We start from the raw sequence: 22,191 nt of genomic DNA on the forward strand, positions 1-22,191 counted from the left end.
GAGAAGCCCCCTACGATCCCCCGCTGCATCGGGCAGGATGGGGGGGAAGCGCGGGATCTTTCCTGTCCCCGCTGTCAGCGCCTCTCAGCTGATCTTCCTTTGCCTTCTTCCCTTGCTACAGCTGGTTCCCCTTTTGCTAGACAAATGCCCCTTTCACTAGGTTTTGCGATCGGGGGTTCTTATGGCCGCGCTTCGCAAGACGAAGCGGCAGCCATAGAAAACCTCATCGTCTTGCGAGGCAACCTCCGATCGCAAAACCTATTCGTATAGCGGAAAATTAGTCTTACAGGGCATTCATCTAGCGAGGCACCACTGTACTGGCTTCTGTCTTTATCTGTTTATCGTATCCCCACTTTCTTACTCAAAATCCTGCTCAGAGCAGCTCCAAACAGCATCACAAAAGTGTGATGCCAAAAGGAGAGCTCAGCGCCCTCCCGCCCACGGAGGGGGCGCTGTGAGCTCCCGAGAGGCTGCAACGAGCAAGTGGCGGCAACGCCCGCAGCTGAAGCCTTCAGCTATGGGCGCTGCTGCTGCCGCCGCCACTCGCTCGCTCGCCGCCACCGCCGCTGAGGAGCTCAAAGCGTCCCCTCCACAGGCGGGAGGGTGCCGAGCTCCCCCCTTGGCCCGTGCTCCTCCTGCCAATGGAGGGTACGCAGGGGCATCAGCGGTGTGTGTGCGTGCATCATGACGCATGCGCCCGGGGGGCGCCAGAAGCTGTTTTTGCCCTGGGGATAGGTATCAATTCAGCATATTAGCCGCTTGGTCAAAGAGCTCTTTGTCTTTTACTCAGAATCAAGAGCAGCTGAAAGACGACGATTCGGACCTGATTCTGAACGACGGAGACATCAGTTTGACTTACGGGGATTCGACCATGAACACCGATTCTTTGACATCCGGCACATCTCGACGGGGGGCGGGAAACGGCTCCGAGGACCCGCTGGACCAGGAGCTCGGCTTTGGGGACCACGAACTTGGCATCAGGGGCACACGTCTCGTCCTCCCCATGGATGATTCGGAGCCCCCCTCCAATGTAGTCGACAATGCCCGACATGGCCCGGCATGAGATCGGCTGGTAACAAGGCGATCAATAATAATAATTTAAAAATCCACGTACGATCAGGAAGAAAAATGTACCTACGACAACAAAAAACTACTGCATGTCTCAGAATGTCGAAGCTGTATAAATATTACTTATTTATATGGTGTTAGGAAAATATAACTACTCATAGGAGACAAGTTGCGAAGAGCAACGTCTTAAGTTTCACAAGTTAAACACTGTGTCGCAGTGGAGCTGTTTTAGAACAAATTTCCGTCTTGGGGGTGGGGACTGCAGCCGAGATCTTCCCTCCCAACTTTGTGTCTTTTGCAATTCCCCATCGCTTACCCGAGAGTAGGAAGGAGGGGTAGCGGCGGCGGCGGCGGCATCTCGAGTCGCGTTTTGCTGTGTCCGTTTCGCGTGGCGAGGAGGTGGTTTTGGCAGCTCTGGAGACTTGACATTTCCTCTCTGTAGCACTGCTCTAGGATCTGTTAGCACTGATTAAAACAACCCCCGTGTCGCAAATTAAAGTCAAAATGCCGAGAAAAGGAGGCAACACGTCAACCCGTTCTTGGGCAAAATAGAACTCTTTTAATTAACCATCTGTAGTTACTTTAAAGTTTCATTAGCCTTGGTTGACTAGGTGGTGTTATTGTATATTAAGCTCTTTATTCCTTGCGCCTTGCGTATGAGTATGAATTATTATTATTTTAAAATTATTATTATTATTATTATTATTATTATTATTATTATTATTATTACCCCTGTTCCGCAGAGTACACGCAAGTCCTAGGCATGTTGCGTTTTTGTTCTATTGTTGCATATTCCTGTATTTTTGCATTGTGGAAATAATATGGACTGTATCCATTCGTGTCCATGTCGGCTATTGACCTGAGTATAATGTATGATTTAATAGCATGCATTTCATGATTATTGACTTGTATTTATTTGATTTATTTTACTTATAAAACGGAAGCATGAACCGAAACAGGTGATTACCCTGGATCACTGTCTGGTTTATGGTTAACTACAGATTAAAACGGGACCCAGGTGGCACTGTGGTTAAACCACTGAGCCTAGGGCAGGCATCCCCAAACTGTGGCCCTCCAGATGTTTTGGCCTACAACTCCCATGATCCCTAGCTAACAGGACCAGTGGTCAGGGATGATGGGAACTGTAGTTCAAAACATCTGGAGGGCCAAAGTTTGGGGATGCCTGGCCTAGGGCTTGCTGACCAGAAGGTCGGCGGTTCGAATCCCCATGACGGGGTGAGTTCCCGTTGCTCGGTCCCAGCTCCTGCCAACCTAGCAGTTCGAAAGCACGTCAAAATGCAAGTAGATAAATAGGGACCGCTCCGGCGGGAAGGTAAACGGTGTTTCCATGTGCTGCTCTGGTTCGCCAGAAGCGGCTTTGTCATGCTGGTCACATGACCTAAAAGCTGTACGCCGGCTCCCTCGGCCAATAATGTGAGATGAGCGCGCAACCCCAGAGTCGGTCACGACTGGACCAAATGGTCAGGGGTCCCTTTACCTTTACCTTTACGACACGACAATTGACTTGTATTTATTTGATTTATTTTAGTTATTAAACTGAAGCAGCATGAACCGAAACAGATGATGACCCTGGATCACTGTCTGGTTCGTGGTTAACTACAGAGTAAAACAGTTCTATTTTGCCCAAAAACTGGTTGACGTGTTGCCTCCTTTTCTCAGCATAGGATTTGTTAGAACAGACCTCGATATAAGGAGGGCGCTGCGTGCGAAACCTGCCACCAACTGATAAGAAGCTGCGATGGGAATAGAGCACAAGTCGCAAATAGTGGCTTGTTGACCGGAGCCATTAAATCTCTCTTCCAGTTGTAAGGCTCCAGGTGATTCATAAAAGCAAGTTGTTTAGGATTTGCGCTTGGACCGAACGTTTTTCATGGAGCGGCCGTGCCTTTCAGCTATGTCCAAATTTCCTCCTTGGTGCATAGCTGCCAAGAAGACCAGTTGATGTGAAATAGTCTGGTCCAGCTCCGCGCCATATCGTGGAGTTCAGCTGTGTGAACAGGACATGCAGGGGTTTAAGACTCTTAGGTGTGGGTTTTCCAAAGAGGCAGTTTCGGTTACAGTGGTGCCTCGCTTAACGAATGCCCCGCTTAACGAAAGGTTTTTTTCGAGCGGAGGTTGCCTCGCCAGACGAATCCGTTTTACGAAAAATTCGTCTGGCGAATCGCGGTTTCCCATAGGAATGCATTGAAATTCAATTAATGCATTCCTATGGGCAAAAATAATAATTCCGTGCATTCCTATGGGATTCGCCAGACGAATTTTTCGTTATAAGAAAAGACCCGTGGAACGAATTAAATTTGTCTAGCGAGGCACCACTGTATTAGGTAGTTCTGAAAGTCCATCCACCCTGTAGAGTTTCACTTTGGTTTGGTCCCGTCTTCACATGGTTATGTGACTATTAAAAAAACCCACCCCCTTTGGTTTTTGTTCTTGTGCCTCATTCGTTTTAAAGGAGAAATATATTTGTAAGGTGCCATAGATTCTTGATGTGTTTGTTTGTTTGTTTGTTGCCTGAGGAAGAGCACTGAACGACTCGCTGATATTGCACTTGGTGTATTCAGCCTCATCCTGCCATGATATTTTTTATTAAGCCTTTTGATTATTATTATTATTATTATTATTATTATTATTATTACTTGGTGCAGTGGGTGTTTTTGGGAAGCCGAGATTTCTGAGAAATCAGAGAAAAAGTTGCCGTATAAAACCTTTCAATGTACAGCTCTTATTCCTGCCCCTTTTCTCAGAGCGCTATAGGGAAGCTTTTAATGTTTGATTTCTGTATTTTAATGTTTTGTTGGAAGCCGCCCAGAGTGGCTGGGGGAACCTGGCCAGATGGGCGGGGTATAAATAAATTATTATTATTATTATTATTAGGCTGTACAAACTTAACATGTGCTCTGTTAACACAAAAGTGCGATCACCCTGGAAAAAAAGAACAGAATCCGGTTTTGATTTGTTGGAACATCATTCCATTTAACAAGAGGACAAAGAAGAGAGAGAGAAAGAAGCTGGAGAGAAGCAAAGCCAGCCCCTAAAGGCAGTAGATTCCCTGACTCGGTTGCAACAGGATGTTGGCAAAGGTGTGGGGAGTCAGGCCCTAGCTGCCAAGTACCCCGTTTCCCCCGGGAAACCCCCGTTTTTCCTTACCTTTCCCCAGTGGTCCCCCGTATCACTTCATCTCCCATTTTTCTCCGTTATTTTCTCCTGCCAGCGGCCATTTTTTTCCTTTCCGATTTGCCTTTCTATGGGCACCAAAATGGCCGCCGCCGGCTTCAAAAGCCGCATCTACGCATGTCTGGAAGTGCATAGACGCGACTTCCGGTGTCGTCGGCCAATTTTGGTGCCCATAGATGGGCGGAGCGACACCGGAAGTTGCGTCGACGCACTTCCCAACATGCGTACAAGCGACTTTCAAAGCCGGCGGCGACCATTTTGGGTGCCCATAGAAGGGCAAAGCGACACCGGAAGTTACGTCAACGCAACTTCCGGTGTCACACAGCATACTTATTTCTAACATTTCTGGAATAGCACTGAGCATCTCTGCTAAACTGAAATTCCTTAAAAACAAAACAAAAAACAATCTCTCTCTTTATATAGCTCCCCATCTTTGTTTCATACATTTAGCTACATTTTCCTACCGTTTCTCAATGGTCTCCCGTATAGGTTTTTATCCCGTTATTCTCCCTTAAATACGCTTCTGCCAGCGGCCATTTTTCCGGTGCTGCTTTGCCCTTCTATGGGCACTAGAAACTGGCGGCAGCAGCGCCGGAAGTTGCTTCTACGTGTGTCCGGAAACGCGTAGGCGCGACTTCCGGTAGCGCTTTGCCCTCTAGGGGCACCAGAAAATGGCAGCGCTGGTGCTGGAAGTCGCTTTTACGCGTTTCCGGCCATGCGTAGAAGCAACTCCCGGCGCTGACGCTGCCATTTCTGGTGCCCATAGAAGGGCAAAGCGCCACCAGAAGTTGCGTCGACGCAACTTCCTGTGTCGTGGGCTTCCAATCCCAGATTTTTCCGTCCAGGTATGTTGGCATGTTGATGTCAACAGACTGCTGTCAGTTCCAGATTTCTGATGCTGATTAGATGAATATTCCGTTTTCGTCACGGCAATGGTTTGGGTCCCAGATTTTATCGCGTGAGAACTTTTTAACAGAACTGATTAATGCCAAGTTGCTGTCAGAGAAATAAGGGAACGGGCCAGAAATAGCAGACCGGAAGTAGCGCTGCTGCCATTTTGGAACTGGGCGGAGCATGCTCAGAAGCGACTTTTGATGCTGCTTTGCCCAGTTCCAAAATGGCCGTCGCGCCAGAAGTCGCACTGCAGCCATTTTGGAACTGGGCAGAGCAGCATCAAAAGTCGCTTCTGAGCATGCTCCGCCCAGTTCCAAAATGGCTGCCGCGCCAGAATAAACCGGGGGGGGATCCGTTTTTTTCAGCTAGGAACAGCTGGAAAAACGGGGATTTCCCGGGGAAAACGGGAGACTTGGCAGCTATGGATTAATGACATATACTTAAATTGCCCAAGGTTCGCCCACGGTTTCCCAGAAATAACTCCTCATATTTTGTATCGGCTAATTTATTTGATGTTAATGTAGAACATTATTTGCGCTTAATATCTCCAGGGGGGTCTTTGGATTCTTCCCCCATCTTTATTGACCTCAAATACAGCTGTGGGAACTTAGGACCTCCCCAAGTCCAGGTACGGACCCTGATAGGCAGTGTCTAGTGACACAGGATTAAGAAACCCTGTCTTTTCCCTGAGCAGAATGGACCCATTTCTCTGCATCAAATGACACTGTAGGTCACGTTCAAGGTTTATTCTACTTACCGTTGAAAAAATTGTCTGTTGGAATTTCATGGTACTATTAACTGCTATAGTTGTGGTGTTCTTGTAATTATATCCGGAAGCAGAATTGCACCTTTTTTTGGTTTACGACGACTAAATCTTTGGTGGTTCCCTGCACTGTGAAAAGAAAAAAGAATCATGGGCCTTAAAAATAAAATAAAATTGGTTTTTTGGGGGGATTTTGTGTCTCTTTGTGTTCCTTGTAACAACTTGTCATTCCACACTTATTTTTTGCATATTTTGCAACTTTAAATCTTTGCTAGGGTTTTACCCTGTTTCTCCGAAAATAAGACGTAGCCATAAAATAAGCCATAGCAGGATTTTTAATCTTTCAAGGAATATAAGCCATACCCTGAAAATAAGACATAGAATCATAGAATCATAGAGTTGGAAGAGACCACAAGGGCCATCCAGTCCAACCCCCCCTGCCAAGCAGGAAACACCATCAAAGCATTCTTGACATATTCCTGTCAAGCCTCTGCTTAAAGACCTCCAAAGAAGGAGACTCTGCCACACTCCTTGGCAGCAAATCCACTATCGAATAGCTCTGACTGTCAGGAAGTTCTTCCTAATGTTGAGGTGGAATCTTCTTTCTTGTCGTTTGAATCCATTGCTCCGTGTCCGCTTCTCTGGAGCAGCAGAAAACAACCTTTCACCCTCCTCTATATGACATCCTTTTATATATATAGCAGGGGTGGCCAACTCCCAAGAGACTGTGATCTACTTTCAGAATTAAAATCTGTCGGTGATCTACCCCCATTTTGGGGGGTTCGGCTCTATGTTGTTGAGCTATTTTAGGGAGAAGGAAAGGGGGGTGACCAGATTTGGTAACCTTTTTGGGGGGAGCATTGCCCAAATACTTTTCTTTTTTTTCTTTTTTTTTATATAGATATTTATTAATTTTCACAGTAGAAAAAGGGTTACAGAAAATTGGAAAGGGTGGGGAAAATACAAATTCAAAAAGCAAAAATACAAAAATCAGAAAAAACATAGAAGAAAAAACACAAAATAAGAGAATAAAAAGAAACTGTATAACTTATCTTTATCACAGTGTATATTGGGACCTCCTCGGGTTCCCGTCCCTGTGTATCCCAAACACATTTCTAATTTAGCAAATTCTACCTCTAATTATTCACTTTTAATACTAAATTTCTTATTTTCTAATTTAAAATAACCTCTTCACTTAATCCACAGGTTTATTTACCACCTAATTTCTATTCTTAAAATATTACTTTAACATGATTTTTTAAATACAATTTAAAATCTTTCCACTCTTCTTCAATTGCTTGTTCTCCCTGGTTGCGGATTCGTCCGGTCATCTCTGCCAATTCCATAAATTCCATCATCTTCATCTGCCATTCATCAATCGTTGGTAACGTTTGCTGCTTCCAATATTTAGCAATCAAAAGTCTCGCTGCTGCAGTGGCATACATGAAAAAAGATACCTTTCTCTTGGGAATCTCCCTCCCTACAATGCCCACTAGGAATGCCTCTGGTTTCTTCACAAATGTGCCTTTTAGCACTTTCTTAAGTTCATTATAAATCTTATTCCAGAAGTCATTCACTAGTGGACATGTCCACCACATGTGGTAAAATGAACCTATTTCTTTCTTACATTTCCAACATTTGTTATCGTTGTTGTGGTAAATCTTTGCTAACTTTTCTGGTGTAAGGTACCATCTATACATCATTTTCATTATATTCTCCTTTAATAAGCTACACGCAGTAAACTTAATATTTTCCTTCCACAACTTCTCCCAATCCTCCATCATAATATTATGTCCCACATCCTTTGCCCACAAAATCATAGCATTTTTAGTTTGTTCATCTTTTGTATGCCATTCTAGCAGCAATTTATACATTCTCGAAAGTATTTTCATCTTAGGTTCTAACAATTCTGTTTCCACCTTTGACCTCTCAGTTTGAAAACCAATTTCTCTATCCATTTTAAACGCTTCATTTATCTGATGGTATTGGAGCCAATCATCCAATTTACCTTTCAACTCCTCATATGTTTTTAATTTAAATTGGTCTCCATCTTGAATCAATAAATCTCTATATTTCAGCCAACCGGTCTCCATATTTAACCTTTTTCGAACCTTGGCCTCCAGAGGCGAAAGCCAATTTGGCGTTTTTCTTTCTAATAAATCTTTATATCTGGACCAAACCTTGAACAATGAATTTCTGACAATGTGTCTTTTAAAGCTTCCATGGGCCTTAACCTTATCATACCACACATATGCATGCCAACCATGAACATTATCATAACCTTCTAAATCCAAAATATTAGCATTTTCCAATGTGAACCACTCTTTCAACCAGCAAAAGGCAGCTGCTTCATAATAGATTTTTAAATCAGGTAGAGAGAAGCCTCCTCTTTGTTTGTCATCAGTCAATATCTTATATTTAATTCTTGGCTTCTTCCCTTGCCATATAAACTTTGAAAGCACCTTTTGCCATTCCTTAAAACAACTCAACTTTTCAATTATTGGCAATGATTGAAATAAAAACAACATCTTTGGCAATACATTCATCTTAATCGTTGCTATACGGCCCAACAAGGACAGTTTCAGGTTGGTCCACGTTTCTAAATCCTTCTCAACTTCATTCCATAATTTCACATAATTATCTTTAAACAAGTTTAGGTTTTTTGCTGTCATATCAACACCAAGGTATCTTACTTTTTTAACAAAAGATAAACCAGTTATTTCTTGCAATTTCTCTCTCTCTTCCTTATTCAAATTTTTATCTAATACTTTAGTTTTTGATTTGTTCAATTTAAAATACTTTTCTTAGGGGGGGAAACAGAAACTTTTAGAGCTTTCTTGGGAGAGAGTTGCATAAAAGCACTCACAAAACTACGCCGCACAAACTACTTTACCCCCTCCATTAACCTACCTATCAAGATTTCTTAAAAAACACATGCCTTCATCCATTGTTAGTGTGACACCTGCATCACCATTTTGGTAACCAACTGGTTGATATCAGGCGAGTACTGTGTCAGGGCCAGCTTCAGGGAATCTTTAAGGTGCTCATCTGTCATGTTTGAACATTGCATACTCTTTGTCATTTTTAAATATGAAAATGCAGATTCACACAAATAAGTAGAACCAAAACATGAGTGTCAAATTTCACTGCATCTTCTCAAATTTGGAAATTTCTGTCTGGGCACAAACTTCCAAAACGATTCTTCTTCTGCACGGGCCCACAGAAAAATGTCATTTTTCAGAGTTAATATCTCATTTTCAAAGATATTTTCCACAGTGAGTAATTTGTACTGATAGTGACAGCAATTTTTAAAATGTCCAAATCAGATTTGAATGGAAATGACATGTACTCTACAATTCAGTTTTTTGGAAGTCGCCAAATCTTTTTTCTAACTCCAGAATAACAGAACCAATTTCAGCCACATACTTCTGTTTGAAAAACAAAAGCAGGATTTTTTCCCCCCAGATGGTCCTGCCTATTAAGAAAGTGATAAAAAAGTTTGACTGTAAGGTCAGCCATCATTAGCTTAAATTTTGTTTTGTAGGATGAAACTATTTTAATCATGTCGCCAATGCATTTACCTTTACCTTGTAGCTCAAGGTTCATGGTGTTGTGTATTGAGTCAGAGGATTTTATATCTGTATTATTATTGTCTGTATTTGCTTTAGGGCAAAGTAACTGCCTTTTGGTTCCAGAAGGTACAGCTACTATTGGTTCATTTAAGCTGCTGTATTTGGATCCTCTGTCTTATTTGTTGTTGTTTAGTCGTTTAGTCGTGTCTGACTCTTCGTGACCCCATGGACCATAGCACGCCAGGCACTCCTGTCTTGCACTGCCTCCCGCAGTTTGGTCAAACTCATGTTCGTAGCTTCGAGAACACTGTCCAACCATCTTGTCCTCTGTCGTCCCCTTCTCCTTGTGCCCTCAATCTTTCCCAGTATCAGGGTCTTTTCCAGGGAGTCTTCTCTTCTCATGAGGTGGCCAAAGTATTGGAGCCTCAGCTTCGCGATCTGTCCTTCCAGGGAGCACTCAGGGCTGATTTCCTTAAGAATGGATAGGTTTGATCTTCTTGCAGTCCATGGGACTCTCAAGAGTCTCCTCCAGCACCATAATTCAAAAGCATCAATTCTTCGGCGATCAGCCTTCTTTATGGTCCAGCTCTCACTTCCATACATCACTACTGGGACAACCATAGCTTTAACTATACGGACCTTTGTCGGCAAGGTGATGTCTCTGCTTTTTAAGATGCTGTCTAGGTTTGTCATTGCTTTTCTCCCAAGAAGCAGGCATCTTTTAATTTCGTGACTGCTGTCACCATCTGCAGTGATCAAGGAGCCCAAGAAGGTGAAATCTCTCACTGCCTCCATTTCTTCCCCTTCTATTTGCCAGGAGGTGATGGGACCAGTGGCCATGATCTTGGTTTTTTTGATGTTGAGCTTCAGACCATATTTTGCGCTCTCCTCTTTCACCCTCATTAAAAGGTTCTTTAATTCCTCCTCGCTTTCTGCCATCAAGGTTGTGTCATCTGCGTATCTGAGGTTGTTGATATTTCTTCTGGCAATCTTAATTCCGGCTAGGGATTCATCTAGTCCAGCCTTTCGCATGATGAATTCTGCATATAAGTTAAATAAGCAGGGAGACAATATACAACCTTGTCGTACTCCTTTCCCAATTTTGAACCACTCAGTTGTTCCATATCCAGTTCTAACTGTAGCTTCTTGTCCCACATAGAGATTTATCAGGAGACAGATGAGGTGATCAGGCACTCCCATTTCTTTAAGAACTTGCCATAGTTTGCTGTGGTCGACACAGTCAAAGGCTTTTGCATAGTCAATGAAGCAGAAGTAGACGTTTTTCTGGAACTCTCTAGCTTTCTCCATAATCCAGCGCATGTTTGCTATTTGGTCTCTGGTTCCTCTGCCCTTTCGAAATCCAGCTTGCACTTCTGGGAGTTCTCGGTCCACATACTGCTTAAGCCTGCCTTGTAGAATTTTAAGCATAACCTTGCTAGCGTGTGAAATGAGCGCAATTGTGCGGTAGTTGGAGCATTCTTTGGCACTGCCCTTCTTTGGAATTGGGATGTAGACTGATCTTCTCCATTCCTCTGGCCATTGCTGAGTTTTCCAAACTTGCTGGCATATTGGGTGTAGCACCTTAACAGCATCATCTTTTAAAATTTTAAATAGTTCAGCTGGAATATCATCACTTCCACGGGCCTTGTTATTAGCAGTGCTTTCTAAGGCCCATTTGACTTCACTCTCCAAGATGTCTGGCTCAAGGTCAGCAACCACACTACCTGGGGTGTACGAGACCTCCATATCTTTCTGGTATAATTCCTCTGTGTATTCTTGCCACCTCTTCTTGATGTCTTCTGCTTCTGTTAGGTCCTTACCACTTTTGTCCTTGATTATGGTAATCTTTGTACGAAATGTTCCTTTCATGTCTCCAATTTTCTTGAACAGATCTCTGGTTTTCCCCATTCTATTGTTTTCCTCTATTTCTTTGCATTGCTCATTTAAGAAGACCCTCTTGTCTCTCCTTGCTGTTTTTTGGAAATCTGCATTCAGTTTCCTGTATCTTTCCCTTTCTCCCTTGCATTTTGCTTGCCTCCTCTCCTCCGCTATTTGTAAGGCCTCGTTGGACAGCCATTTTGCTTTCTTGCATTTCCTTTTCCTTGGGATGGTTTTCGTTGCTGCCTCCTGTATAATGTTACGAGCCTCCATCCATAGTTCTTCAGGCACTCTGTCCACCAAATCTAAATCCTTAAACCTGTTCCTCACTTCCACTGTGTATTCATAAGGGATTTGATTCAGATTGTATCTTACTGGCCCAGTGGTTTTTCCTACTTTCTTCAGTTTAAGCTGGAATTTTGCTATAAGAAGCTGATGATCTGAGTTACAGTCAGCTCCAGGTCTTGTTTTTGCTGACTGTATAGAGCTTCTCCATCTTTGGCTGCAGAGAATATAATCAATCTGATTTCTGTCTTATTGGTTTCCTCCAAAAGGCAGCACTGTGATTGCCTGATATTGTTCCCTCCAAAATGTATCCCTTTCTAGCTAGTTCCCTGTCCCTATAAATGTAGCCTTCCTGCCCTCAGAGTCAGTCTTGTTCACTTTAATAAAGAGCTGTTACTAGAGAACTGTCTCCAGCATGTTATGTCAAGAGAGCTGAAATCACAAACCCCACGTCACAACACATATCACTAAGTTTACCTGTGTAACCAGGAATGAAAGCCAGATAAAACAACCACTTGTCATCTTTTTTAAGGGGGGGAACCCCAAAGTTGTTGACTTTTAAAGGAAAGGTTCCCCAGAGTTGTTGACCTTTTTTTTAGGGAGCTGACACCACGCTTACACATTATCTCTGCTTGGGAAAAGAAAACCTCAATATTTGAGCTACATAGAAGGTAGTGATTTAAAAACGAAAAAAAAAACAGAAGACACAACATATACATGTAGTTTATTCTATCTCATTTTCTGAACTACTGCTATCATTTTCCATTTTCTCTTCCTCTTCCTTTTTGTCATTTTTCTCATGGACTTCTAAAAAAACTGCTTTGGAGGAAAATGGGGGAAAAACTGTTTTTCCTCCCATTTTTTTCCGGTTCTCTACCCCCCCCCCCAGGCCCTCATATACGGTATGTTCTAAGAGCTGCATTTTATAGTACTCACGTTATAGTACTCACTTTAGTGTTTTAATCCCTAAATATAACTTAGGGCTCACGTAGCTGAAAGACCTCACAGGTGCAGAACCTCGCAGGTGTTGAGATCAGCAGAGGGGAAGCGCTTCGGAGTTTCACAGCCCTCAGAATTTTTTTTTTGGGGGGGGAGGTGGCCCAGATTGTATTCTCTGTGCAACTAAAATACTAGGATTGGCATGAACATGTTCCCACCTATCCTGTTCAGCAAATTCAGCATTTTGTGAAATGATTACTCGGCCATGTCCCAAAGCAAAACGATAGCATCTGCTAGAATAGCCTTGATAGCTGGTGAAATGTAGTTTTCTGGTTTTAGGCTCACCTTTGCGTCTCAGAGACTTGGGGATATAAACAAAAGCCCAACTCCCCCAAATATGTAAACCTGCATAGTCTGGTTCCTTCCCAAAAAGCATTCTGTGTAGGGAATATCACCCGTGGCAGTAGTGAAAGTACGGTTCACTAAAAAATTTGCAGTCAGAAGAGCTTCTCCCCAAAGCTTGGCATTATTTTACAATCCAGCATCGGTTAACAAGCTGTCTTTTACGATTTGAATAATACCCACTCTTCTTTCTGAAACTCCATTTTGCCAGGGACTATTTTCACATGTGAGGCGACGCGTTATTCCATGGCGTTTAAGCCATGCCTGGAAATTATTACTTAAATATTCACCTCCTCGGTCACTTTGGAATTGAATGACTGGTCTTTGAAAACATTTTTCTGCCCATACCTTCCAGGACTTAAAAACATCAGCACATTCTGATTTGTTTCTCATTAAATATAGTCATGAATATATTGTTTTATCATCCACAATAATTAGAGCATATCGAGATCCTCCCTCACTCTCTGGAAAAGGACCAATTAAAACAGAATGAACAAGTTGCAAAACATGTAGAAATTCTATCACTCCTACCTGATATTGGCTGTAACTTTGATTTTGCTTGTTTGCAAATAGCACAATCAAGATAGGTGCTGCACTGGTTAAATTTTAAACCTTTACATATTTTTTGCATGTTCACCAGATATTTAAAACTTGCATGCCCCATTTTTATGTGTAGAACATGAATGCAGGTTTTATGCGGACAATTAGAATTTTGCTGACATAGATCAGTTACTAACACTTCTTTTCTTACAGTTTTAGGTCTCTCCGTGACGGAGTCACTAGGTGAAAAATGCTGTAAATAGCATCAGTTAACCATCCACCATTTTTGTAGAATTAATAACCTTGCCCTGTTTCTTAATAAACACTCATCAACCACAAAAATAAATGCAAAACCAACCTTTGTAAGACATGAAACTGACAATAAAGAATATTCTAATTTTTCAACAAACAATACATCGCTCAATTCAACATCTAGACATGGTAGATAAACCGTCTCTATACCTGAGATTGAGTAATGTCATCCACCAGCAAGACAAATGCTGTCCTTGCCTTTTGGTAATTTTCTGAGTGTTGTAAAATAGTCAGGGCTGTTCATTATGTTTCTGGCAGAACCAGAGGCCAAAATGTAGCTGTCTGGAAAAAAATTCTTTTCTTTTCTTGCGGCGGCTGAGACGAAATGCGTCTGCTTTTCTGTCTCATGTGAAACACTCGCTCTTGCTGGGATTTTCACACTACAATATTTATTCACGTGTTCAAATTTGTTACACGGGAAGCATTTCTTTGCCAACATGGCATGATCCGTGGAGCGTTCTTGGACCCATCTCCTCCTGAGGATCTAGGTCTCTGGTAGACAGAACGACTGGAATTCCCCCGGTCAGCCTTCTCACCCAGCTTTTCCATGCGCTTTTCAGATTCCTCCTGTAGATGGGTTGTTACATACGCCATCGATAAATCTTCTTGCCTCATGCTTTCAATAGAGGCTATCACAATACTGTATTAAAATTTGGTGGAAGACTGGATAGCAGGATATAGACTTGATCCAGGTCTGAAAATCTTTTATCTCTCCTTTACAACTGAAGGAATAACATGCGCAAAGTCTGGAGGTGTGTGGTTAAACATCCACCTTCAGGTAGCACAGTTCTGTACAGTCTCCTAGTTAGTCCAATTATTGAACCAGCACTGTCAGACAGGTGTATCTGGCGCAGATGATCCCAATATTGCTTGGCTGAGTCTAAATCTGCAATGTGTAGAACCTGTGGTTCCTCTAGAGCCAAAAAAATTTGCACTCTGGCTCTATCATCTACTTCACGATCTTCATCAGAGGGTTGTGCCCCCAAACCGGTTTCCACACAGTGCCAAAGTTTATCAAGTTTTAAAACTAATTCAAGCTTGAGAGCCCAAATCAAATAGTTTTTTATCATTTAGGCGTTCCATCTGGGCAGTGTTGCCAAGATTAATAAACTGCGCAGTTTGCTGAGCTGACATGGTTTCTGCTCTTTGCTGCACCGCACCTGTTTCCTCGGTATGCAGCCTCACCACTAGACTTTCAGTCCCTTCGCGGTCCTCACCGACAGCACCCTGATCCTCGAGCTTTAGCAATTCGCCATCCATAAAACTCTGCGGCACATAACCTGACGCACAGCGGTAATTAATTCAGCAGAGTTATTCATTTAAATAATGAAGACTTTATTAAATCATCGTTCTTCATAAAATATAGTTTCAGAAACACAGACTCAGTTACAGAACCACAGAGGCAAAGCGCCAGATTCAGAGACAGTCCAGCACCCCCACCGGACATCCCGAGGGACAGGGAGGCGCAGGAACTGAACGTAGCCACTGAAATCATAGACTCATGATGGGGGGGGGAGGGTTTGGAGTACCTCATGGCATGGGAGGACACTCCAGCTGCCAATAACGCCTGGGTGCCAGCTCACACGGTGCAGGAGGAATATCTAGTAGAGGAATTCCATGCACTGCTCCCGCACAGGCCCAAACCAAGGCGCTTCTGGAGGGAAGAGGCAGGGGCACCTGCATTGGGGGGAGGAGACACCTCATGGGAAGAAGAACAACCAGGGGAAGGGAGGGGATCTCTGTGGGACTGGGAGGCAGTGTTTCATGAACAGGGAGGGGAGGACCCGTTTGAAGCCCATTCCAGCGAGGAGACCCCGATATCGGGCTGGGAACAGGTGTTCACTCCCACAGGTTCAGACGAGACAGATTTCCTAGGCTTTCAGTCGTCGCCCCAAGTGCAATCCCAGGGTTCTGAATGGGAGCAAGTTTTCACCCCCACCAGCTCAGATGCCACGGAGTTTTTGGGTTTCCAATCCTCTCCTCAGCTACCTCAGGGAGCTCCTCAGCTACCTCAGGGAGCTCCTCAGCTACCTCAGGGAGGGGGGAGCCTGGGGGTGGATGTAAGAGGGAAAGCTTATAGGGAACAACCCCCCCCCAAAAAAAAATCAGGTCAAGTTCCTTGCCAAGCAGTAAGTCAAGCACAGGATCAGATTACAAGAGCCAGGAAACAGAAAGGGAGAACCGAGGCTCTGACAGCATCAGAGAGCCCTTGCTCCAGGGGAGGGAGAGAGAGCAGTGGAAGAAGGGACCGGCAGACAGTCAGCAGGAAGGCCATTCCCTCCCATGCCGAAATTGAGGCGAACGGCTCCCCGTCGGAGCAGGGGGAGGCGCTTCGGAGTTCCCAGGCTGTTATGTTGGGAGCGAAACAGAAAGCAAACATTGTGAGATTCTGACTCAAACTGAGGCAGACATGTTTTATGGACACTTTGCACTGTAAATAATATGCACCAATAAAAACATCTGAAAGACAAGCAGATGTGGAGGGTCATTACTCAAGAGTAGCCACAACAACCTCTGACACCATGCCTCCAAGTGCGTTGCTGTGGGTTATCCCCCCCCCGGGCCTAGTGGCGCCTGGTGGCCTGGCAGGGGCCTACATAAAACAAAGGCCATGCTGCAGCCTGCTATCCGGGCGCTCTCCCTCTCCCCCTCTGGGCCTAGCAGCCTGGCAGGAGCCTAGGAGTCTGGTAATGGCCGCCTTGGTGGTTTCAGTTGCTTGGTTGATGATGTCATTATTTGGCTCCGCCCTTCAGAGCTTTTGCTGGTGACAGTGTGCAATCTGCCTTTCTATTGGATGCTGCTGGAGTCTTCAGAGTTTTGCTGGTGATGTCTAATTTGTGTGCCACTTTTTTGCATTTAATCACTATTTAAGGTATGAAAGCTGTGCTTTCTTGGATTTTTTTTATCCTAGACCCCTCACTGATGGGCAAGGTACGCTTTGTCCTAATTTGATGCAATTTGGTTCAGTGGTTACGGAGAAAGGCTGTGTCCAGGGGCGTAGGAAGATAGGGGCAGTGGGGGTGGTACGGCCCGAATGACGTGATCCCAGGGGCGCCATCGCCACTGCCCGCCTAAATTTTTATGTATATGTATATATTCAACAAAAGGGCATGCTAACAATGCTGGTTCAGAGTCCTGAAGGGGACAATATTGTGATATTGTGTCAAGCCAAAATGCTGTAGCTGCTAAGGAGTAGTAAAAAGGTGAAATGAGAAGAAGAGCAACAGAGCAACAGTGTAGGCAGCTAGACCTGCAGCAATTGCCTACTAGAAGACAAGGTCCAGCAACTTCAGGCCCGTGTATCTACGCTACAGATAATTAAAGAGAATTGAAATTATCTCAGCTGAACAACGTGGCCCAGGGAGAGAGGGAAAAATAGGGGAAGTGAACAACTGGCTTTGCAAATGGTGCAAGAAGGAACGGTTTGGATTCTTAGATCACGGTCTGCAGTTTCTTGAAGATGGACTTCTGGCAAGTGATGGCCAATGTGGCAGAATAGTGCCTGATGATGATTCCGGTTCATCACTCCCATGATAGGCAGGTGTTCCCTGGGAGGCGGAGCTAGAAGGCATTCTAAACGGAGGGGGAACAACCCTTGAAAGGCAGTTGGGGGTTGGCAGTGGGGAGTGGAGGGTTAGAGAGGGAGCAGGGGGTTAGGCTTGGGTGGATGGGAAGAAGAAAGGTTAAAACCGTTATTATCAAGATGCAGGAGATGTATTAACAAGTCTGTATTACATGAAAAGAAGATATGCACTTTTAAGAACCAGAGAAATCCATGTTTTCAAGTTAAATAATAAAGTTAAATGTGCCTAAACGTTCGTAGACTCAGGCAGTGTCTCAGTACCTTCAGAGGTGTGACTAAGAGGCAAGAACAAAGCTTTCCTGTGGAAGAGGAAACTGTTTGCTTTTTCTCCTGTCATACAAAGGGCTGGTTAGTGAAGCCAAAAGAGCCACATAGTTGCCTAAGGGAGAGGCAAGTTTGTAGGGAAGCACAGGGAGAGCCTCTGTTGTTAAAGCAGTGAGGGGTGGGAAACTGGGAATCCCTCACAGCCTGCACCTCACAAGGGTTGGGAGGAATGTTTTTGCCATGAAACTCAAAAACCTCATCAGGAGGGCTTTAAACTGACTAATGTGGGGGAGGGAGACAGTGGTCCTGAAAGTATGAGTCTACCAAGTGCTGAAGATGATCATCCAAATGTCAAGGACCAAATGGAGCAAACAGCATGCAGGCTTAGTGGTGGGAGGAAAAAAATCCTTAAATAAGAGACATGGGGGAACGATCAGTGGTCTTCAATGTCTGTGTACTAATGCACAGAGCATGGGAAATAAACAAGATGAACTTGAGCTCTTGGTACAGCAAACTAAATATGACATAATAGGCATCACTGAAACCTGGTGGGATGAGTCTCATGATTGGAAGGTAGTAATAGAGGGATACAATCTATTTCAGATAAATAGACCAAACAGGAAAGGAGGAGGAGGAGTGGTGTTATACGTCAGGGATGTGTATACCTGTGAAGAGATCCAGGATTTAAAACTTCAAAGCCATATTGAGAGTATCTGGCTCAAAATTAAGGGAGAGAAAAATAGCAGTGATCTCATTGTGGGAGTTTACTATAGATCCCCAAGCCAAACTGAGGACACAGATGAAGCCTTCCTGGAACAGATGAACAAGCATTCAAAAGGAAGTGAGATAGTAGTAATGGGGAATTTCAACGAACCTGATATTTATTGGATGTCAAACTCAGCCAAGAGCATAAGGTCGAACAAATTCCTCACTGGCCTTGCAGACAACTTCATTGCCCAGAAAGTGGGAGAAGCAAAAGAGGATCAGCCATTTTAGATCTGATCCTAACCAATAGTGATGACCTGGTTAGCGGGGTAGAAGTGACAGGATCATTAGGTGGGAGTGACCATGCTCTTCTGGAGTTTATTATACAGCGGAAAGGAGCAACCAAGCATACTAAGACTCAAATTCTAGACTTTAAGAAAGCCGACTTCAGAAAACTTAGGGAAACGCTGGGTGAAATCCCATGGACAGAAATACTAAAAGGGAAGGGAGTTCATGATGGCTGGGAGTTTGTTAAAAGGGAGATATTAAAAGCTCAACTTCAGGCAATACCAATGAGACGGAAACACGGAAGGTGCCTAAAGAAGCCAGGGTGGCTATCTAAAGAACTTTTAACTGAGTTAATATTTAAAAGGGATATGTACAAAAAATGGAAAAAGGGGGAAACCACCAGAGAAGAATTCAAACAAATAGCCAGCACGTGTAGAGACAAAGTCAGAAAAGCTAAAGCACAAAATGAACTCAGGCTTGCTAGAGAAGTTAAAAACAACAAAAAGGGCTTTTATGGGTATGTCCATAGCAAAAGGAAGAACAAGGAAACACTGGGGTCACTTAGAAGAGATGGTGAAATGCAAACAGGGGACAGAGAAAGGGCAGAACTCCTCAATGCCTTCTTTGCCTCAGTCTTCTCCCAAAAAGGAAACAATGCCCGACCTGAAGAATATGGAGCAGATGATTCAGCAGGGGAAACACAGCCCAGAATAAGTAAGGAGGTAGTACAAGAATACTTGGCTAGTTTAGATGTATTCAAGTCTCCAGGGCCAGATGAACTACACCCAAGAGTATTAAAAGAACTGGCAGAGGTGTTTTCAGAACCACTGGCAGTAATCTTTCAGAATTCCTGGAGAACAGGCAAAGTCCCAGCAGACTGGAGGAGGGCAAATGTTGTCCCTATTTTCAAAAAGGGGAAAAGAGAGGACCCAAACAATTACCGCCCAGTCAGCCTGACATAAATAATGGGAAAGATTCTAGAAAAGATCGTCAAGCAAACGGTCTGTGAGCACCTAGAAAGGAACGCTGTGATCATTAAAAGTCAGCATGGGTTTCTGAAAAATAGGTCATGTCAGACTAATCTGATCTCATTTTTTGACAGAATTACAAGCCTGGTAGATGAAGGGAACACTGTGGATGTAGCCTATCTTGATTTTAGCAAGGCCTTTGACAAGGTGCCCCATGATATTCTTGTAAAGAAGCTGGTAAAATGTGGGCTAGAGAATGCTACCATTCAATGGATTTGTAAATGGCTGACTGACCAAACCCAAAGGGTGCTCATCAATGGCTCCTCTTCATCCTGGAGAGTAGTGACTAGTGGGGTGCCACAGGGTTCTGTCTTGGGCCCAGTCTTATTCAACATCTTTATCAATGACTTGGATGATGGGCTTGAGGGCATCCTGATCAAGTTTGCAGATGACACCAAATTGGGAGGGGTGGCTAATACCCCAGAGGACAGGATCACACTTCAAAATGACCTTAACAGATTAGACAACTGGGCCAAAGCAAACAATATGAATTTTAACAGGGAGAAATGTAAAGTACTACACTTGGGCAGAAAAAATGAAAGGCAGAAATACAGGATGGGAGACACCTGGCTTGAGAGCAGTACATGTGAAAAGGACCTAGGAGTCTTGGTAGACCACAGACTTGACATGAGTCAGCAGTGTGATGCAGCAGCTAAAAAAGCCAATGCAATTCTGGGCTGCATCAATAATAATAATAATAATAATAATAATAATAATAATAATAATAATTTATTATTTATACCCCGCCCATCTGGCCGGGTTCCGCCAGCCACTCTGGGCGGCTTCCAAAAAAAAACAGAGATTCTAAAATACAGAAATCCATCAAACATTAAAAGCTTCCCTAAACAGGGCTGCCTTGAGATGCCTTCTAAAGGTCTGGTAATTGTTCTCTTTGACCTCTAGTGGGAGGGCATTCCACAGGGTGGGTGCCACTACCGAGAAGGCCCTCTGCCTGGTTCCCTGTAACTTGGCTTCTCGTAATGAGGGAACCGCCAGAAGGCCCTCGGAGCTGGACCTCAGTGTCCGGGCAGAACGATGGGGGTGGAGACGCTCCTTCAGGTATACCGGACCGAGGCCGTTTAGGGCTTTAAAGGTCAACACCAACACTTTGAATTGTGCTCGGAAACGTACTGGGAGCCAATGTAGGTCTTTTAGGACCGGTGTTATGTGATCTCGGCGGCCGCTCCCAGTCACCAGTCTAGCTGCCGCATTCTGGATTAGTTGTAGTTTCCGGGTCACCTTCAAAGGTAGCCCCACGTAGAGCGCATTGCAGTAGTCCAAGCGAGAGATAACTAGAGCATGCACCACTCTGGAGAGACAGTCAGTGGGCAGGTAGGGACTCAGCCTGCGTACCAGATGGAGCTGATAAACAGCTGCCCTGGACACGGAGTTGACCTGTGCCTCCATGGACAGCTGTGAGTCTAAAATGACTCCCAGGCTGCGCACCTGGTCTTTCAGGGGCACAGTTACCCCATTCAGGACCAGGGAGTCCTCCACACCCGCCCGCCTCCTGTCCCCCACAAACAGTACTTCTGTCTTGTCAGGATTCAATCTCAATCAGTTAGCCGCCATCCATCCTCCAACCGCCTCCAAGCACTCACACAGGACCTTCACCGCCTTCACTGGTTCTGATTTAAAAGAGAGGTAGAGCTGGGTATCATCAGCATACTGATGGACACCCAGCCCAAACCCCCTGATGATCTCTCCCAGTGGCTGCATATAGATGTTAAAAAGCATGGGGGAGAGGACAGAACCCTGAGGCACCCCACAAGTGAGCGCCCAGGGGTCTGAACACTCATCCCCCACCACCACTTTCTGAACACGGCCCAGGAGGAAGGAGCGGAACCACTGCATGACAGTGCCCCCAGCTCCCAAGCCCTCTAGACGGTCCAGAAGGATGTTATGGTCGATGGTGTCAAAAGCCGCTGAGAGATCCAGCAGAACAAGGAAACAGCTCTTACCTTTGTCCCTAGCCCGCCGGAGATCATCGACCAGTGCGACCAAGGCAGTTTCAGTCCCATGATGAGGCCTGAATCCTGACTGGAAGGGATCCAAATGGTCCGCTTCTTCCAGGCGTGCCTGGAGTTGTTCCGCAACCACTCGCTCAATCACCTTGCCCAAGAATGGAAGATTTGAGACTGGGCGATAGTTGGCCATATTGGCCGGATCTAAAGATGGTTTTTTAAGAAGCGGTTTAATAACCGCCTCTTTCAGCGGGTCTGGGAAGGCTCCCTCATGGAGAGAAGCATTTACCAACCCGCGAAGCCCATCGCCCAGCCCTTCCTGGCTAGCTTTTATAAGCCAGGATGGGCAAGGATCAAGGAGACAGGTGGTTGGTTTCATTCGTCTAAGCAGCCTGTCCACATCCTCGGAGGTAACAGATTGAAATTGATCCCACAAAACTTGACTAGACAGGACTCTAGCACTCCCCCGCCCCGGCCCTGCTCCCACGTTGGAGTCTACCTCTTCCCGAAT

General features: G+C 44.6%; 1 protein-coding gene across 1 annotated transcript in view; it reads left to right on the plus strand.

The window, feature by feature from the left end:
- Positions 1-2,328, plus strand: part of LOC118078841 (sodium/hydrogen exchanger 6) — a 40,023-nt gene extending 37,695 nt beyond the window's left edge. Inside the window, exon 16 of the mRNA XM_060270617.1 lies at positions 791-2,328. Coding sequence (XP_060126600.1) covers positions 791-1,063 — 273 coding nt within the window. The 3' untranslated portion in view covers positions 1,064-2,328. The remainder of the gene's footprint in view (positions 1-790) is intronic.
- Positions 2,329-22,191: the final 19,863 nt, after the last annotated feature.

The sequence above is a fragment of the Zootoca vivipara genome, chromosome Z, assembly GCF_963506605.1.
Source record: "Zootoca vivipara chromosome Z, rZooViv1.1, whole genome shotgun sequence".
Taxonomy (NCBI): Eukaryota; Metazoa; Chordata; class Lepidosauria; order Squamata; family Lacertidae; genus Zootoca; species Zootoca vivipara.